The 21,535-nt window shown below is 38.6% G+C and overlaps 2 protein-coding genes across 4 annotated transcripts; one reads left to right on the top strand and one right to left on the bottom strand.

Moving 5' to 3' along the window:
* The first annotated feature begins 402 nt into the window (after positions 1-402).
* LOC105395218 (NADH dehydrogenase [ubiquinone] 1 alpha subcomplex subunit 6-like) lies at positions 403-2,558 on the top strand. Its single transcript, XM_011567160.3, has 3 exons — positions 403-673; positions 1,075-1,190; positions 1,644-2,558. The coding sequence occupies exons 1-3, from the start codon at positions 544-546 to the stop codon at positions 1,770-1,772; spliced, it is 375 nt and encodes a 124-aa protein (XP_011565462.1). The 5' UTR covers positions 403-543; the 3' UTR covers positions 1,773-2,558.
* Positions 1,808-21,233, bottom strand: LOC105394183 (calcium-binding protein E63-1). 3 transcript variants are annotated; one of them, XM_038115221.2, is made up of 7 exons: positions 20,889-21,233; positions 15,977-16,009; positions 14,141-14,228; positions 9,436-9,579; positions 4,481-4,613; positions 3,223-3,371; positions 1,808-2,837 (listed from the first exon to the last, which is right to left on the bottom strand). In XM_038115221.2, the coding sequence occupies exons 1-7, from the start codon at positions 21,003-21,005 to the stop codon at positions 2,815-2,817; spliced, it is 687 nt and encodes a 228-aa protein (XP_037971149.2). In that variant the 5' UTR covers positions 21,006-21,233; the 3' UTR covers positions 1,808-2,814. The 3 variants fall into 3 exon arrangements, with proteins under 3 accessions (XP_037971149.2, XP_037971150.1, XP_037971151.1); XM_038115222.2 differs by lacking the exon at positions 20,889-21,233 and adding an exon at positions 20,346-20,458; XM_038115223.2 differs by lacking the exons at positions 14,141-14,228; positions 15,977-16,009; positions 20,889-21,233 and adding an exon at positions 10,902-11,079.
* Positions 21,234-21,535: the final 302 nt, after the last annotated feature.

Here is a 21,535-nt window from a genome sequence, read left to right as displayed (position 1 = left end):
GATGAAAGCCAGGCGCAACAATGGATTAAGGCGACTCGGATAAATGTGCGAAAAATTGATTGGAAACTGCGAAAACATTCATGGTTGTGTTCGGATCATTTCATACCAAGTGATTTTCATTCACGTAAGTAAGTTAAATCATTCGCGGTAATGTAAATTAACCATTGTTACATAACATGATATATTATGTAGGTACCTACCTATCTAACATAAGCACTACTATCGAAAATAATACTACAATTCTACCTACCTACGTCACTTTCACATTTCGTTAGCCTCACAGAATAACATATTGTGATCTGAGTGTGTTCTGAGGGTTTGAAAGTTGGTACAACCCCAGACAACGCCATCTATTTCTCCAAAAAGGAACTTTATTTTTTTTTTAACAAACGCCTCATTATTGAATTGATAAGTATCAAACAAAGACTAATATTGTACCAAAAATTACATTTCTCCACCATTTCTCTGTCTCCTGTAACCTTTTTAGTGTTTTTATGTTATCTTTTAGTTGGATTGTTTTGATAGACTTGATAGCATTTAACAATGGCTACTTGCTCATCAATCAAGTCTACAACAAAACAAGTCCGTCCACTGCTCTCTCTAAGCTTCAATGAGGCTAGACAGCGTTCTATTGGACTTTATCGGGCTTGGTACCGATACATTCCTTATTTGTGTAAGTATAAGTACATTCTCTTTAGTTTTGTCTGTTATATTCCTTATTATTTTATTTATTGAAACATGTTTTGATCCTGGATTGCAATAATCATAAGATTAGGGTGCAATGCACCAAAACGAAAGTGGACCTATTATATGCCTAATAGTCCGGACTTCGTATTCGTACCAATCAAGTACCTTGTGCGGATTCGCAATTCACCTGCGATCTCTGTGGGAAGAAGTGTTCCATGCCTTGCCCCACCTAGCGCCTCTACATATGCTGCAACCTAGTAATATACATATATGTCAATGGCTGCAACTATCATCTGTTAAGATGCGGTGGCCACTGATGATTATAATTATAATTGGTCCGAACAGATTATTACGTTTTATAAGTACATTAAGTTATTTATTTTATAGTGCTCTACTGTGATATTAACAAGTCGCATCAACAGTGCCGCGATAAGCTCAGGGAGAAGTTTTACAAAAACGCCTGCGTCACAGACACGAGGGTTGTGGACATGCTAGTTATCAAGGTCAGTGGCTTTACGAGTTTGACTCTTGGCATCTGTGCGTAACCCACATATTATGGGTGTAGGTAGGTACTTATGCCCAATCTCCGCTGGGGAGCAAAGGGCCGAAGTGAAGCGCCACCACTCTTTACGATCTTGAGCCAGCTCAGAGACATCCGCTCAACCCATCCCCGCCTGGCATAAGACAGGCAATGCGTCATTAAATGTTATGTAAGATGATGCATGTGAAATTCCATCACGGGAAATATATATCACGTCACGCGTCATAGATAGTAGGAGAGGTGCTATGTGGCCATTACGTACCTACAACCTGTACCTACACATACCTACAGCAATCAGAATCTCTGAAGACATGGACACAAATAGGTATCTAACGCTGCCGGTGCCTCCATCCGTACAGTGGTTCCGTCTGCTGAGTTTCAACGTGGAGTATTATCTAACTAGTCTTTCCGTCAGGGTTACATGGAGCTGAAAGAAGTTACCCATAACTGGATGCAGAAGGGTCGTATCATGGCACACTGGAATCCCACTCACGAGCCCAAACCCAAAGAATTTATCGCTAAATTTTTACGAGGTTTAGATTAGGAGGTATAGGTTTGTTCATAATTTAAAATAATTAGTCAATTAACAAAATTATTTTTTATTGATCACTTGCACACCATCACTCGCCTCAATGCAGGCCCAAGCTGTCCATAACAAATTCATTGTGATTTTAAAATAGTTAACCATTTTATCAAACAGTATAATTTAGTTTGATAACATAAAGCTATAACATTTTAACAAAATCCCTTAGTTTCGTTGGTCGTTACATTTATACAAATAGACCTTTAACAATCGTATAATTTTACGACAAAATAAAAACTATATTTTTGTGAACAATGATGCTTGATGATTAGGTAAGTATATCTTCTCTTTCTGATAATTAACATTCACAACCATAAATTTGATAAATTACAAACAGTAGGTAGGTATTTGTGTTACTTGCAAACTGTAAAAATAATTAATGTTGTATCTATTCATAAAAACTTAATATTTGTTATTATTTCACCGATATTATAGTATTTGCTGTCAGGTTGTGGCTTTATAAATCAGACGAAATGTGGATAAACCATTCAACGAAAACTATACCTACCTAAGTGGTTTCTAGATTTTTGATCTTGTACTTATGCACCTACGTTCGTAAGTAGTAATCGTCTTATACTTACCTAGTAGTTATGGGTAAGTTTAAAAAAATATACTTAAAAATGTATTTCTACTAATTATATTAAAAGTAGTAGATATATAGGTACCTACTGGGTAAACTAAAGTCTTTAGTATAAAATAGGCACCACATTTCAATACTTCAATTTAATAAAACCACCCCTGAAAATACGTTTTCTTTTATTTTAAACTATGTCTGTTTAACTATACAATAATACTCGAATATACCTATTTTAGTGTCGATCTCACACTCTCATAAACTACCATTAACCTTATTTTCATTAAGGTTATTTTAGCTGGATCTAAGTAAGTATATCATAATCATAAATACAGGATATAAATATAATCTCTCTGTAACTCCACAGCAATCTTCATTATAGTAACACTAATATTAAATCTAGTGAGGTCTTCTTCAGCAAAGGACACATTACAGCAACATCTTCACGAACTCTGAAACAAAAAGAATCGTACTGTAAGAGCCCTTTCTAAATGGGGAGTAGGTACCAAGTTTAATAAAGATTTACGTTATAACTGAATCACGTACGTAGATCAGCGTGGTAGAGCACACTTTAACACATCCTTTGGAACTTTCAGAACGCGTGCATATTTGCATAACGTGCGTCATAAAACTCATAAGGGGCGGTCTCCATAGTCTTGAAAATCACGACCATTACTATCGTCTTGCCACGCACTTCTATATACTCTAGAAGGTGTGTCCATACGGTGATATTAGCGCTGCGATGTGACGAGTGGTTGAGTATGCGCGAAACGTCTACTCGTCGCGATTCTCTCGCCTATGAAAACGCCCCAAAGACCTACTGTAGTGCAGGTATACCTTCGTAGTCGATGCGTCCGTCGTGGTCGATGTCCCCGAGCGCCAGCACCTGGTTGAGCTGCGCCTCCGTCACGGGCTCGCCGATGATCTCCAGCGCCGTGCGGAGCTCGTCGCGAGTGATGTAGCCGTTGTCGTCGCGGTCAAACACCCTGTGGATGGAGAGTAGCAGAGACTTAGTATGGGCTTATTCTTCCTCCTATCCTATAGGCACTAACACGGATATAGGTAACAAGGGGCGCAAGCCGCGCAAGTCGCGCACATCAAGACGTCACTAAAGTTCTACGTCGCGCTCACTCTCGAGGCCGCGCAAGAGTGAGCGCGATGCGAAACTTTTATCACGTCTTAATGTACGCGTTATGCGCCGCGTGCTTGCCCTTCAGGTTACACTTTAGCCACACATTTTCGGTTGCGCGTTAAAAATAGCTCCAAATATCCATGAATTTTATCCAGACTCATCCTGGATTTTAATTTAGTTCAGCTGGATTTGTTAGTCCAAATATGAGGATCGAGTTCCATCCCATCACGTGACGCGGCGCGGCTAATGGACATGTCGCAATGGGATTATACAGCATGAATATTCAGCTGCGAGTGGCTGTGACAAATACACCGAGGCTGCGCCCTTTATAGTTTTCCAAATGACTGATAGGATAAAGCTCAATTTAATGGACAAAAAATGTAGGTCCGTGTGCCTACCTACCCCCATCTGTGTATGCTATGTATAAGTAAATGGTCAGCAGCGTACTTCACTTTCCATTTTGGTATTGAATAGGTAAGGTTCTGAATTGAACCAAGCCGTCAAATTCTCATTGAGATTATCTGCCATCTCGTTAGATAAAGTGGTCAAAGTAGTGCAACTTACACACTACTTTTACACGCACCACAGACTTGGTAACAATAACTAACGACGCTTCCACATTTGGTTTGCTGTGGTCTAAAATCGGATAAGACCATTTAGGGCCACTTGCACAAACATTTAAATCTAGATTTAGTGTCAAATCTCGATTTTAGAAACGTCAGTCCATATAAAATTTGACACTAAATCGAGATTGAACACTAAATCTAGATTTAATATGTTTCTGCAAGTGGCCCTAAGTACTGCACTCACGAGCAATGAATAAGTTCCAATGACAATAGAAAAAACTAGCTGACAGAACAGCGCATCAGAATATAACCAATTAAAACGTAAATATTTTAATCAAATTCAGAATTGAATGCTTTAAAAAATAGGACCCCCATTTGGTACATCCCATCTACTCACTTAAAGGCGGCGAGCAGGTCCTGCGTGATCTCCTCCTCGGAGTCGCCGCCGCTGGCGCCCACGTCCAGCCCCTGCAGCGCCTGGATCTTCGTCACCCACTGCATGAAGTCGTTCTCGTCTATTAGACCGTTGCCTGAAACGGAACATATAGGTTGACAGAATTTAAATTTAACGAGTCTATATATAGTCCAACTTCTAGATGTTAAGAAAATTACTTAGTTGAAAAAATATTGTTTCATTTATTTATTTTTAGGTTTTTTGGGCGCCATGGCAATTAAGTTTCACAATCGCAGTTACGGAAAAAGTGTACCTATTTATTCTTCTTTGGCAACTAGTTGCCTAGGATAAACCTTAAAATTATCTCCAATGTATTTGAATAGTTATTATACTTAACATTATGCAACTGCATGATTGCTGACAAAAAGCTTTAAAATGCTAGTCACACATTTCATATCCCTTACAATACCGCGATCTACAATTCAATCTACAATTTGCGGTATTTGTTATTTCATTTGCAGTAGCATTTCGTGCAAAAGCGAATTTACATAAAACAATCAGAATGTTTCTATTGCTGATTGGCTATTCGAAAAGCTCAACATTTTCAGCTTTTCAGCCCTATTTGAGTTTGTTTTTACCTATTTTCGATAGGAACGGGAAGGAAAGGATGCAGCAGGGTTCAACCCTGCTAACGCAACTACTTATAAAATATACGAATTTAGGTAGGTATATTACAATGCAATATAAAGTAATCCTCAATCAATGGACACCATATACCTAAGTATATATAGGTATTAAAATAATGTTATCAAGGGTACGTGAAAGTAAGCATCGAACAAAAAGGTGTGACTCGGTGGCTCTTTCTGAAAAACTTTGAATTTTCTCTTTCAATAGCTACCTTTTCTAGCATCCTGTATAGTTCTAGCCAGCTATTTGTTCGACGAAGTTAAATTTTTACAGCTTTTCCCAGCTCAATGGCAACGAGAAAAACGATTCAAACTCGCTATGTCGCACACTGCATTGGTCGTTTAGCAGTTTAGCACTTTAGTATCGGTATAGGAACGTGTCGTTTAACTGAATAGGGTAGTAAAGGGTGGTATCGATAAATCTTAATTATCGCTTGGTAGCGCAGGCGAGGTCGACAGTGCGGTGACGATACTCCTGTAGTTATTGTTCACACTTTCAGTTTTTTTACACAAAAACTCTTCATGATGATTCAGTTTTGCGACTCTATTTTTATAGCCGATCATTAAAAAAATACTCGGTAAGCCTATTGTATTATATTCGAAGCTTATAATAACCCGAGGCTTTATTACGATGCTTGAGTTCAGGCGTTATGAACCCGACTGGATTATGGTGATTAAAGTAATAAAATTGTGATACGAGAGTTTATTAAAACCTTTGTAATAGCATGATTGATGTTTTAATAAAATGAATTTACTTAGATACCTACCTATATTTAAATACTAAAGTAATATCCTACTGTAAAATTCATGGGCTGATGAACCTAAAATATACTTTAGATGTGCCTAAGTATTATTAGTTCGCTTGCAAAAAGGGAAGCTAATTAAATCAAGTCGCTGTAATCTGTATGAAAATCAACGGGTTTGAGTTAGCATAGGTAGTTCTGAAGTTCATAAGGTATGGTGAAACTAGCAGATTGTACTGATATTGGAGTTCATTGTATTTTAAACCTTGTCGGGGTTGATTGAAAGGTTACACCAAGCAAGGGGTTGCGTAGTGGTGATAGAGCGGCTAACCTTGTCGTGACTCGTGACTAGGGTCGGCCCGCGCCGCTTCCGATTCAAGATTGTTTCGATAAGTTCATTCGAATCTACCCCCGCATATAAGTACTTATACTTCTTTGCAACTGGACCAACAATAATATACTTAGTTTCCATTATAACAAAGAAAATATCATGTACTTATTAAATATATAAGTAGGTACTTAATGGAAAACTGTAACAAAGGAAACCGATATCTTCTTAAGTAACTAGCCTCTGAAAAGAAAAGGTAAGTAGGTACCTTTATTTATCTGAAAAATAATACGAGCTCAGTATGTCCTTTGTTTTAAAATGGATAGGTAATGCAGTTTTAAATAGAAGACAAAGGGCGCCGAGCTTACACGCCATTTTGCAATAACGAGGTATTGACGGGGAAATATTATCTTGTGATCTTTTAGTTGTTTGTTTGCTTCGACAACACGAACCCATCAAAGACTTTGGTTCATTTGCCGGCCGTTTCATTGCCAACAACAATAAAGATATGAATGGTAGGGAAACGTAAACACGTCGTCTAATAATAGGTTGAAGGTGTCGTCCTCCGCGCCATCACGGCATCGGCAGCGCCAAGTGACAGTTTGTATATTTGGAAGCGGACAGTCAAGTGGTGGTCTCGTTGACCGCCGTTTATATAAGATGAATGTACTCGTATAAAGATAGGTTCCCGTATACTTTACATTCGTGTCGTCATAGAGTTTAAAATGTTTGAATAACTTTCATATCCACGACGTCTTCCACTGTACGCGTACTAATACCTTTCTGCAATAAATATAGAAGGAAAAATTCCAATGCATGTGGTCACGTCTGGCGCGCATTCAATTCCCTTACACCTAATTCGTCTTTTGGCTTGAAATTATACAAACTATAAGTCCAATAGTGTTGTTTTGATACGATAATAATGTTGTCACTCATTATGGCGCAGGTAATGTCTGTCATTATTAACTTTGGCATGCACTGTTTATTTTAATGCTTGTGATAATTACAATGACGGTTGTATAATGTTGAGATGAATATACCGGCGGCGTCGTCAGATATTATTAGGGTAATTCGTTCTACGCCGTTTATTATAACGTATGACTATAGTATTTATTCATGTTCTCATTATTCGAAATATAATTTCTCTCAAACCTTAAAAGTACATCGGTACTAATTATAGTACAGGTCATTACAACACCAAGTGGATCCAACATTATTATTTGTACGAGCAGCCCATAATGTTACTTCGGCTTTATACTATTTGGAAACGGTTCCATCGATAGAGTATAAGAACGCGTGAGCCACCGAACCAACACATTAACACGTATGAGGCGTAACTCCTTCTGATTACGGAGTGGAGTGTTCCAATGGTACCCGCCGTGCTGAGCCCCGTCGGTACATCAATCACTGGTGACCTTAGCGTGGCCTCCACGCGCCCCGTACATTAAAGTCTGAACGGCCCGTAAAGTTTTGTGCTTGGCAGCTGCCTAGCGCACCGCTAAGTATTACAGTTTAAGCTTTCAATGCAAACCGTTTCTTCAAATCCATGTTGAAAGTTCTATGCAACTTTACGTAATCGGTGCCTGAAAAATTCCGAAGTTGTCCGGTAAATTTCCGAGTCAGTTTGCCGGCGCCCGGTCACCCTCCTCATTGCTACTTAACCACGTTCAAACCTAAGCTTCCATTGAGACCTTCATTATAGTTATTAAGTCGCGAGATCCAGCCTGACGCCACAATAGCGGTTCGCAAGTGCTCTTTTACTAATTAACTTAAATTTGACACTTTCAACGTTGTTACGCAGTATAATGGCAGTGTATAGAATGTTGGGCGGTCATAATTATATTGTGCAAAAGTTTTATGGTTTTGAAGAGGAAAATGTATTGCTGAAATCTTCTAGGGTTTCTTTTCGTATTACGACCATTACTTCCCACATTTTTGCTAGTAACCTACTGCTATTTTTGTAGTAAGTATGGATTTTTTTATGAGCTAGATTCGTGAAGATAATCGTTATTATTATTCCTGTACCTATGTTATTTAGACGACCGAATGGCGTAGTGGTTAGTGACCCTGACTACTGAGCCGAAGGTCCCGGGTTCGATTCCCAGCTGGGGCAGATATTTGTTTAAACACAGATATTTGTTCTCGGGTCTTGGATGTGCCCGTAAAATGGCAATAGGCCCGCCTCCTATTACATTGGGACTAACACAACACTCTGGCAAAAAGTGGGTGCAGCGATGCCCTCTGCCTACCCCGCAAGGAAGTATTTTACCTTAGTACAAGGCGTGAGTGTGTGTGTGTGTTTTTGTGTGTGTTATTTATTATTCATTAAGTATACGTATACCTTGGTACAAAAGTAACCATTGGGCATTGACTGGAGAACATCATTAACACCTTGATGTTTGTCAAGGTTACACGATTTGGCTCCATTCCCAGTAATATTAATCCTTTGACTGCAGTGTAAAATGACCTGTCTATTTAATATACTTACCTACTTACAGGTGCTTCCACGCTCATAGTAAATTATAATAATTAATCAGCATTAAACTAGGTACTTATTCAAAATACAAAGTTTGTACGTTTTCAGTTATATGTATATATCGTTATCGTTTTCATCAGTATAATATAGAATAGGATGTAAATAAAGAACGAAATAAAAAGTGTACCTATGTAATTAATGAACGATTTTTCTTAGAAACTAAACTTTCGTAGACCCTAAGTTTCGTAGCCGCTACGAGAATTCGTAGCATTCGTAGCACGTAGCACACAGCCTACGACTGAAACTGTGATTCGTTTCAGTTGAACCTTTGCTTTGATTTATAAATATTAGTGATGTTTATTTATGTTACAAGCAAGTACTAATAATATGTATATAACCATAATTAAACGAATGTGCAACGTAAGAATGAAAGGATAATCTTATCCTTTCTAATTTTATGTTATTTTCCAAACTATGGCATTAACTAGAATCCAATTACACCCAAAACGTTAAGATGATGATGATGAGAGAGGTCAGAGGAATATCAATGATCATCAACACATGACGACGCGACGCCAGCGCGCCGGTGCCGGGGTAGGTACAGGGAGACCCTCCCTGATGTGGTAACAGGTGGGATACTGACCAGTCTTGCTAGCGTCCTTAACGATGACCCGACGAGGCCAGCGCGCTGGCGCCGGGGATCCCCTAAAGGGTAGAATACTGACCAGTCTTGCTGGCGTCCTTGACGAGCTCGGCGATGAGGTCGTCGTGCACCTCGATGCCGAGGTTGCGCAGCATGAACTGCAGCTCGGCCGGCGTCACGTGCCCGTCGCTGTCGCGGTCCAGCAGACCGAACGCTGTGCGCAGGTCTACAAGAGAAAAAAATACCTGTTTAAATCGTTTTTTGGGCAAATACAAGTTATGTTTTATCGCTTTTAGCGATAAGACCGCCATTCGTGCATTTCTGTTATTTAAGTTAGATTTAAGTTGTTTTTTATGGTGTGCAAATAAAGTTTATTGTATTGTATTATATAGGGACTACAAAAGACATTCTCAACGAGTAAAAATAATCAGAATGGTGTAAGAAGATTTATGTGATGAATGATACTGATACTGTGCACAATTTATTGCATAGTTATTTATAAAGGCATTTTGTTATAAATTTATAATAGTAATACTAGTAATAGTATAAACAGGGTACTGGATGGAATTCTGTCAGTGAACTGATCGAAGTTCTGTCAAGGTACCAGACACACTTCGAACAAAATTTCGAATAGCGAAAAAAGCTATTATATTAAAATCAGTCTCAAATGGATATTTTAATGGTATAGCGTATAGCGAATCTTTAGACCTTCATTTTAAATTTACCATCATGCTCCAACGTTACTATCGATTAGGTATCATTGATTTTAATTATAAAATATCTCAATCTATTTCTGTGAAGAGTTGAAGACTAATGTAGAGCGATAAGCTTCTCTGAGTTGGCAAGCTTTGGCTGTTCCGTAAGTATTTGCATTCATACAATATTACCTAACAAAAATGGGTATGGAATAAAAATAATAACTAAGGTCAAGGTCAGTTGTGATAAGAAAAACCCAAAAAAATAAGCGATTAAAATTAAACTAAATAAAGTAGTTTATCGGTTATACTAGCTGTCTCTGGGGTCCTTCTACCAGTGTGTTTTAACTTTACTTATACTTAATAGGTAATACCATAGGAATTCATGAATTTTTAAACTTTTGATATTATTGAAAAACACCACTAAAGTTTTTTTTCAACAGTTCTGTAGCAAATCCCTGTCGTAGCTGCTACGAATATTCGTAGCAAGGTCGTAGGCAGTTGGCGTCGCACTTGGAACTCGGATCTCATCTACTTTGAATGTTATTTTGTTGTTGTATATGTGTTACTTATTGTGATGTTATACGATATAATTACTTATGCAGGTAAGTTAAAATTCCGAAAAATCTAAAAATTTCTAAAGAACAAAAAATATTCTTTGTAATTTTTGTACCTATATCTAATCTAAATTTAATGAGGGCTAACAGTTAAGGCAAAGTAGTATCGTTGATCTCTAAAATCTTATGAAATAGTTAGTGTAATAGGTAAATCACCTACTTGCACACAAAATACAAAAACTTATTTGAACATTGTAGTATAGTATGTAGCCATGCCAGCCACTGCAGGTACTTACAAAATTCATTATTTTTCGGTTGGTTGGTTGTCATTCTGATAGCACCACTTTTAGAATCCAATGGTATAACACTTGAGAAGATAACAAATTATTTGCTATTTCATTAATATTTCGGGATGATAAACGAGATATATAGTGAGCATAGAAATGTTATCAGGTAACACGATAATGAAGGACTGTGGAGCTGCAGGTGTCAGCCTGATTATCAGCGACTAAACGACGTCCCGTGTTTGCAGAAGATCTTCGTGAAGTTATGATGTTTACCAACGCTGTCTTATCTCATATTGAGGTACACACAACATAGTTATGTACACCTATCAACACATAGATAATAATAGGTCTCACGTAATTAGAATTCCAAACTCAAATGAAAGTTTTTCTTTCCTTTTCAAACAGGTGATATATTTATATGTAGATAGTATAATATGTCCGTGAAACGTATGATTCATAAGCCATAAGTTATGAATTTATGATAGTGTTTTGTCTCTTTTGTAAAAGCTACAAGAATAAAGTTTCTTTTAACTATAATATTCTAATCATCTGTTAATCCGAAAAACCCTGAGTTAAAAAACCGGCCAAGTGCGAGTCGGGCTCGCGCACAAAGGGTTCCGTAGCAGCAATTACAGTTAAATCAACCTATCTCAAAAACTATAAGAGATACTTTGATCAAACCAAAAATCGTTGAAAGAGTTAATTAGCATGCATCACCTCTATTTTTTTTAGAATTTTATACCCCGTAGTTATAAAAATAGAGGGGGGGGGACATACTTTTTACGACTTTGAGAGCTGATATCTCAAAAACCGTTCACTTTAAGAAAAATGTTTTTTAGAAAACTTTATATCATTTTAAAAGACCTTTCCATTGATACCCCACACGGGTATGTACGGTGGCCTGCGCCTAAAAGTATACAGGCGGAGTTTTTAAAATAGCGATCTCAAGCTCACATGCTGCTCAAGCACATCCACATAAACACCACTGCTACACACATCACACACAACACGTCCCCGGATTTATAACAGATGTAGCTGGTCCCTTCATAATCAAGGATCGCTATTTTAAAAACTCCGCCTGTATACTTTTAGGCGCAGGCCACCGTACATCGAAAAAAAAAATTTCATCCCTCAGTTACATGTATGGGGGGCCCCACCCCCAATTCTTTTTTTTACTATTTAGTGTCATATTTTTGTAGCGGTTCATACAACACATATTCCCATCAAATTTCATCACTGTAGTACTTATAGTTTCCGAGTAAATCGGCTGTGACAGACGGACAGACGGACAGACGGACATGACGAAACTATAAGGGTTCCGTTTTTGCCATTTTGGCTACGGAACCCTAAAAAACGATTTCACTTATACATTGTAGGTACCTATCTAATCAAAATCTTTATTTAACATAGGAATGCAGTAGGTACTTCTGTAATATTTACTTTTTCATGTGACAAATATCTTCTTGATATATCTTCAATATATTATCCGTGGTGTCATTTTATTGTTTAAACGTTTGCCAAAATTCATTTTTGCGCCGGAGTAATGGGCGTTTAAGCCGGTCATACGTTTTTTTTGCTATATTTATACAATGTAGGTATATTTCCCAAAATATCTACATTCTAAAATAATAAGTAGGTACGATACGATAATCGTGAAGTGAGCGTTCTCACTAGCGACATTTATCCGCTGGCTCAAGGTTCGCTCATTGCTTCATGCCACATTCCTGAAAGACAGTAATTTAGTGGCCACAAAAATATTTCTAAAGCGATTACTCTGAATAATTTAAATAGTCTCATATTTTATGAATGCAAATGCCTACAGCTTTCATTTTTTTTAGTTTTAAATGATTTATAAGCTTTACGTTCTTTTCTAATTGTAAAGTTCTATTAACATTATATAAATGTCCATGAAATGAACATTTATATAAATTCTTTTTCCATATACTTTAATGTCCTCTGGGTTTACCCAAGGTATGAACATTTTCGTCACGTCATGACGATAAAGATTTTACGGGTTTATTTAAGTATGTGCGATATTAAAGATAACCTATAGGTAAGTACTTAATAGCAGTCTTCTTAAGAAAAAGACAACCTATGAACAAACTGACGAAGACGTTACTAGAGAAATTGTTTAGTATTGTTTTGTAGAGAAAGATGACATAATTTGTTTGTAAAATTAATGTCTGTGTTAATAAAGCTGGGGAAATCATTATCTATCAACCTCCATCTTGATGCCAAACAAGATAACGCTTTGCCTTGTGAAATTACGAACCACTAATTTGCAAATATGAAGGAATTTGATTCTATAAACTTTCCCTACCTATGTATTAGCAGTCTTAACAAAATACCTAGTAAGTATACTGATGCTTATGTAGTGTAGTATCACTATAATTACATAGTGTAAAGCAAAGTCGCTTCCCACATCTGTCTGTATTATGAAAAGTATACTTACTTATTTTTTATAAACCACTTCACGGTTTTTATGGCCATTTAACTCATTTAAGAGGAATGTTTGTATGTATGCATAATAAGATGCTTAAGTTGTACCTCTAACCACTGATAATTTCAAGAAAAAGAAATTGTACCTATCTATATTAGTTACTACGAATTTAACGCGTGAGAAGCCACACAGGCAAAAGCTAGTTACCAATAATTGTGTTCACTATTCTGTTTGAGATACCTCTATATGAAGATCTCGCAAACAAACAAAAACACAACTAACTTATACTTAGACCTCATTAAATAGTTTATCAGCAAATATAGTACTACAGTCACGATACGTCAGATAGGCGTGAAACATGATGACCCGCTATCATCTAAGTATCTCCGATACTACTCATCTGCTGCCCACTCGACGAGCTTTTCAGAAAGCTCGCGGTTTCGAGCTGGGAAAACTAAAGTATAGACATCGTAACGTAACTTAATGGACAACAAAAATCGCGAATCGATACAGGTATCCATAGTGGTATTTACCTACATAATGACGTTTCCGGTAAACAGACACTATCCGGTTCCTCACTCCCCTAAAACTAACACAAACAGTACTTACCTATAGCTTGTTTACTCGATATAAACGTAGTAGGTATACCGGTGTGAAGCCACCCTAAATGTAGCGACAGCACGTCCAATATCTACAATACACTGACGGTTAAATTTCCAAGTTCACGGCCATTGTGCAGAGAACTGTAATAATGAAGTATTGATAGACGATATGATATGAAAACACTTTGTAGGTATGTGGAACTCACTGTTGAGCATGGCTTCGCTGGGCGAGGGCACGGCCGGCCGGTCGTCCACCGGCGACTGCCGCTTCTTGTTCTTCTTCTCATCCTCTGTCTGCAACAAACAACCACCTTCAGACATCGAGGAAACCGACTAATGAACACGATATCTAAAATAACAATATAAGAAAAGCGATAACAAAAAATATATCTTTCTACTTCTCGTTATCAATATTGCGACTCGCTTTATCTAATATTGAACTAATAAATAAGCCGAAAGCATTTTCATATCACACATTGCCGGCATTTTATTGGTGGGAAAGCTAATGGATGCGATTGTGCGGCGACATTATAATAGAGGCTGACATGAATAAACCTTCAGCGTTCACGGCTAAGGTCAACCAAACAAATTGTATTTTTTCCACATAGTGTACCTATGACCTATCATATTTACATTATATTATTACTAAGTATACGTGCGTTGAAGTAGAAAAGAAGGATTTTTAATATAGGAATCGTTAACGTTTGCTTACTGTCAACCTCGGCCGCTTTCAGAGCTATATATGAAGGTGTGAGAGGAAGTAGTTAAGGCCGGGAGCGCGGAAGCCCTCGCCTCGCGCCTCCTCAATGAGACTCGACCAGCTCACGTCGTGTCATCATTTCGAATCCGTCCATCATATAATATTATACCTATACCTTCCTACATACGCTGGTTATTTGCAACAATGAACAGCTGCCAACTTCGAAAGCTTGATCATTGGCATAGATCTAACTATGTCGTGCTCTAAAATAAAACGATTCAGAGTTAGATGTGACACCGAATGTTAATTGCGCCGAACTGCTTCATACATTGACAATGTGTCGTCGTGCACCGGTGCAAGTCACACATAAGTATCAGGTATTTACTGCTCCAGGCAGCTGGTGTCTTGGCGCCAGCCGCGATGTCATCTTATAAATGACAAGGTTAAGAACGGAACGAATTATTATGAGCCATGGGCCACCGGACGAATGGCTTAACTGCCGGCAAATGAATTTGGCGTAGAAAATAGCGTGTTCCGCGCTTGGCATCGTGACAACGTGTGATACAACGCCGTGTAAACATTAAACTTAAGCTTTTGGAAAATATGACTTCACACTACGCTCTGCCAAATAGGTACATTGGAAGATAAGGCAGGTGGGTTTACTACACCATCAGCCCCTACCGATGTACTCATGTCCAAGAGGGCATATATTATTATAAGTACTTATAGCGTTGGATTATAATAAGAAGAAAGTGATAGAGATGGTATTTTTGGCCATATATGGCTTCAAATTAATAACTACAAAACGCGATCTAAGTATGAATGCGAAGGTTATATTTTAATGGATAAAGAAATTCCTAGATGTACTGAATGCCATACCTAGTCACAGCAGTTGTAACTTTTGCCCTAATAGCATAATTGCGTGACGAAAATGGTGTAGTAAATTTCGCCTATAACTATTTAATTTTGAGTAAAACAGAAAATAACCTAGGTACACGTGCCAGTATTTTAAAAAGTTATTACAGGTATTCTATGTCATTTTACAGCGAACGGGGTTCATTCAAACGAATAATAAGTACCTACATAGTTTTCGGTTCTGCATAGTTAGGGTCATGCATCACAACACAAGTTATCTGTTTGAGTGTGGGAACAAAGCTCTGAGGGATGCCAGGCATGCGGCGCGGGCGGAGCGTGGGGCGCCCCCGGGGCGCGGCGGCACCTCGCTGCCCCCTTCTGAATTGTTGCCGCGGGCGCCGCTTTGTCACACCACACATATTTGACACAAATTTCTGCATGCCTCCTGCCTGCGGTCACAAGAACGCCTTAGTCAAATACTTCTTACCTTTCTTCTACTTCTTGACGTAGTCGCCATGCCCTGGAAACAAAAGGAGGATTGTAAAAAAGTAGGTCTAGATGTTTCAATAAGTTCAATTAAATAAAACTAAGTAAGTACATAGGTAGCAATTAATTACTTGACAGTTCATACTGTTGGTTATTTTTAGTAGGAATTTGATTAATTGCTGTTGAACTCTCAAAGCAGGTAAACGGACTTTCAAAACAGATAGGTGTGTTTGGTCAAAAGGGCGGTCAGCTATGTACACTATACAAATTACACTACACAAATTATATACCTAGGCACCAGTCTACTTAGTCACTTATTTCAGTAAAGTTGAACATAAATCGATGCAAGCGTCCGTTTCAGTCACTTAAAAGTTCAGCGACCATTAGCAACCGAGATCACAAGCAAGGAATTATAGTCGGGTAAGTATGTCTTCTTCGACTTCGTGCCATTAGTCATTGTAATTAATTACACCAACTATAATTAATTCATTAAATACACTTTAATTGAAGTTATCTTTCACATGTCTTAACTTAAGAGAATTAAACCCAACACCGATTAATTATTATGGCAGACGTCTTAATGTGCAATCTTATTTCTTTCGACTAACCGTGGCGAATCTACTGTGTACCCTGTGGTACGTACTACTGTAAGTACGTAGGTACTATAGCTACGCATTTCTCGATCTACTGAAACTTAACGATTGACCTTCCCAGGTTTCAGCAGCATTGTCACGCACAGCTTTTCTTATCTCGATATAAGTAGTATGGTTGATTACGGGAATTTCATTGACATAAGTAAATAAATGTTTTAAGTATTTTTCTTTTCTTATAAAATTAATCGATGTTGTGTATCATCCATTTCAGTACAACTTAATCCGGCCTGTTAGACCTTGGTGAGAGCTGCTTCGGCCGCCCTTAGTGCTGGATGAGGAAGGCCGAGGACAGAGTGTTGTCGTGTCGCGCTTCCTGTGAGAGGCGTCCAGCAGAAACGCAATGATGATGATGATGATGATTGATGGGTTAGCTAGATATACCGAACGATAGATATAGCAGAAACAAGCGCAGGAAGCTTTAAAATGTATTCATCGGTTGTTTACGTCCGCTCGCGAGTTGATATGGTTATTGCAAGTTGGCGCAGCTCCAGAGTGTCGCACTCGCTCGCACATCACTTTGAATTAGATCACATTGGTATGCCTTTGCCACAGACTACAGAAGAGTCATTTTCTGCCTATCTAATAAATAATAATCTTTTTTACGTTAAAATAGAAAGTGGATTTATAAATACACAGCTTTATGGGACCTTAGATTTGAATAATATTATGACTTTTAAACTAGATATCTCCATGCGTTTGCGAGATAAAGTGGATCTTATTTGATAGACAGACTGAAGACGTACGGACAACAATGTGATCCTGTAATGTAAAGCCTTATAAGGTTCAGTTTTTTTTTCCTTTTGAGGTTCGGAACCGTATTAGAACCCTATTAGTTCGAAACTCTATATTATATGCTCTCTCATTCTCTGCGAAAATGTTTGTGCCTGCACCTGAATTTTTCGAATAGTGCACTTAGGTCGAAACTGCCTTTCTAATCTTAGGCTATTTCCCACCACGCTGCTGCCAAATAACCAAATATTGTCAAAAACCGTACCAAGTATCTACTTAATTAAATCATGATCTTTGTAAAATATTTATAGTTACTAGTATAAGTAGGCATAGTAGTATCCTCACCTAACTATACATATAAAAGTATTATGTATAAGTAGACATTTAACATTAATGTCCAACTGTCCAATCATTGTTGTCGTTTTCAATTCGTGAATTTATATATGTTTTCTACGATAAAGAAAAAACAGGATATTTTGACAAAAGCAATAATAGGATTAAGTACTTACCTAAAATGAATTATATCTATAATGGGAATTATATTTTACCAATATTTACTGTTTAACTCATCAATCATAGACGTAATCATTTGACCACCACGGACGACCTATTCAACATAATAATAATAATAATAATGTCCTCCTAGCCGAATTTCGACTACGGCGGCCAATCTCAATTGAGACCAGCCATCTACGCAGGAGTATATTATAGTGCCCAGGTGTGTGCGCAGTACACAGGAGCACTCTCTGTTCCATCACTCTCATAACCCAATGGGACGGATTGACCGACACGACTGGAGAGAGCTAGGCGCAGGACCGACTGCTTTACATGCCCATCCGACAGCATGGATCGTTTCACTGTTTCGGATAACAGGTGATCAGCCTTCTATGTCCTAACCAAACTTAGAACCACAATTTAGAAACACAAATTGATGGTCCCACCCGGGAATCGAACCCGGGACCTCTGGGTCATGAAGCGAAGCTTCTACCACTAGACTGCAGAGGCATTCATTATTCAACATAATACAAGTGAAAATAACACTGCGTAGTACCTATAGTGGAAAATTAAAAACCCCTGCGTTTATGGGTTTATAGCTACCCTATATCGATAGGTAGTGGCATGTCGTAGGTTCATTAATTTAATTCATAAGAAAATTTTGTATACCTGCATATAATTCCATGTTTTGAGATTTGGGCCAAGATCCAAGATGTTTGTTATTTAATATTAGTATAATTATAGGTTTACTTTAAGGCTATAATAATTACTTAGCTAATTAGTTTGTAATGTAAGTATTATTTTACATAAGACCAAACACAACAACCACAAGTTAAAATAACTTGAGCCTTAAGTATTATAATTTTTCACTTGGACTTTTATAGATATATTATGTAAGTATTTATTTATAGATACTTTATTGTATACAAAAAACAAAGACAAAAACATGAAGACAGAAGAAGTAAGTACACAAAGGCGGGCTTATTGCCAGTATCTATCTGGTCTCCATGGATGTCCAAGATAATGTGGACAACTGGACATACACTCAGAAGATAACCTTCCCCTACAATAATCATCATAATATACAGTACTCATAATAATGTGTTCGCTACATATACATACTTCCAAAAACCATTATATTTGTCCTTGCTGCAAACCTGTCGGCAGTCCAGCGGTTCCGCGGAAGCCGTCCCGCCTTCACGAGTTCATTACGCGGGAAAATGATCAACGCTCGCGCTCGTTCAAGTTTACGTCGCGTCGGAAAATACTTTCAGCGGAAGCTTCGCCATAAGGTTACGTTGCTTTTTTATTTTAGAGGTCATCATAATAATTAATTACTTATAGCGTTTTGTAACGCGAACCGTTGGTTTAAGTTAAGATACAATTTCATTAATCTAGACACGTTCCTATAGTTCCTACTTAGGTACTTAATAGTAATTTCAGAACTGAAGCACTTTTCTTCACTTTCACCACTAATAAAATTAACAGTAAGTAGGTACTTATCAACTTACTTAAACTTCAACACCTAATTCACATTTTGGTTGTGCGAGTTGTACAAAATGGTTCTACCTTTTTTGGCATAAGATTTTTTTGCCTAATCTCGTATTGCATAGTAACGTTTGGTCAAAGTCTCGTTACGCCGAAAATCGTATGGCATAAATCTCGTTTAGTAAAAAGTTATTTCGCATAACATTGTTTAGCCTAATAATGGTATGGCCAAAACATGAATAGCCTAATAATGCTATGGCATAGGTTTATACAAAGACAAAGTAATAATATTCGTTTGGCTTTAACTTTGACGGAGCGTCTCCCTACATAGCGCAAACTGTTGCCTTGTATTGTTTCCGCTGTTTGGAAAACGCTCCGCTCCGCTTCGCTGCGCTCCGCTTTGGTTTTGATGAACATGTGCACCTAACACGCTCCTCCTCGCTTTGCTCGTCGTCGCACCTATTTTTACGTTTCGATCTCATGGGGTTTGTAATAATTATATTGGTCGTTAACTTTCGATTTTTTGATCATACAATATCGTGATTTTCGGGATGTAGGAGAAAAATACCACAATTTGTACATTTACTACATACTTAATATATTATTTATTAAGATAACATTAGGAAAAACAAGATTATACATAGGTATAGACGAACATAAATTTGAGCAAACGAAACTTAGGTGTTTAAAGATTGTGCCTAAAGAGTTTTAGACGAAACGAGCCTTATGCCACATAAGTCTTGGCGAAGTGATGGTTCGGCCAAAAAAGTTTAGACCATACGAGTTATGCGAAATGAGTTTTGGTTAATAAAGATTATGCCAGATGAGCGGAACCCGTACAAAATATACTATCAGATCTATCAGACACGTGGATAACTCAACAGGTTAATCAACATCAATATAATCTGATGAAAATATTTATGAAATCGGTAATTTTGTGAAAGGTTAGTATTGTCATGTTTTTCATTTGTTTCAAGTAGCGGGAACCTAACTAGTTGTTGGTACCTATATGTGATGTGGACGTGCGATTGTGCAGGTGTGTCAGCCGCGGCGGGTGCAGCGGGTGCAGCGGATGCTGGCGGGTGCTGGCCGGTGCTGGCGGGGCCGTGGCGCGACTGTACGGACGGAGCGCGACGTGCGCCGTGCACGCGGGTATTTCGGTATTTGCCGCCAACCAACAATTCACGGCCGTGCGACCCGGCACCATCTCTAATAATAACCTTGTTTATATTTTTTATTGGATCCGTGATTCTTTACCACATCTACGTGGTTTCTGTACTGCTAACGGGAGCCGACAGCGAGGCGGCACTCCGGCGTGGACGCTCCTCGGCCTCGATCACCACGTGCGTTTACAAATAGAACACATCCGAAGAGACACTATTTATTTTGCGAGAAATAGGTAGTGGGATCCGGGGTATGATCGTGAGCTGATGCCAAAAGTAATTTGGTGATGGTCGTAAAACTCGTAAAGTTCGTAGTGGGATGTTGTGAACTTGTGGTGTTGACATAGCGCACAGCTGTGGCGGCGGCGGCGGCGGCGGTACGTACCGAGATGGTGTCGGAGAGGGCGCTGCAGAAGGCGCCGAAGCCGCCGTGGTGGTGGGGCTCGGCGGCGGGCGCGGGGGGCGCGGGGGGCGTGCCCGGCGGGGAGCCGGCGCGGTCCATGTCGCGCGCGCTCGCGACGCACTGCCGCGCGGCTGGCGGCTACACTCGCGGTCCGCGGGCTCCGCTACGTTACATAAACTCCGCACGCACCGCCGCTCGCCGCTCACACCTGTCTGTCGATGCTACTTTTTGGCATCACTCTCGGCACACAACAATAACACTAAATAATTATAGACACACTATTTTCAGTACACTTCAGCACACCGGGCGCTTTGACAACTGGGAATAATTTGCAGCAATTTGTTCGGTCGAGCGCCTGAACACCTACACTGCCAAATTCTATCTAATGAAACCACAACATTACTTTGGCAACATTGCAAGCCATACCCACCAAGTACCCAGATATGTATGAAGTGTTGATAATAATACAATTTATAATAATTACCTCTAAGTAATTTAATGTTAGTTTTATCACAGTGGTCTAGATTTGATTTATACCGGTATACATTGAACTATTTTACAGGTACCTACTTTCATAGGAGCTACTGCTGTGGTGGTTTAATAGGATCTTGATCCTGCCACCATCGCAT

Source organism: Plutella xylostella, chromosome 8, assembly GCF_932276165.1.
Source record: "Plutella xylostella chromosome 8, ilPluXylo3.1, whole genome shotgun sequence".
Lineage (NCBI taxonomy): Eukaryota > Metazoa > Arthropoda > Insecta > Lepidoptera > Plutellidae > Plutella > Plutella xylostella.
This window is presented reverse-complemented; position numbering and strand designations above follow the sequence as displayed.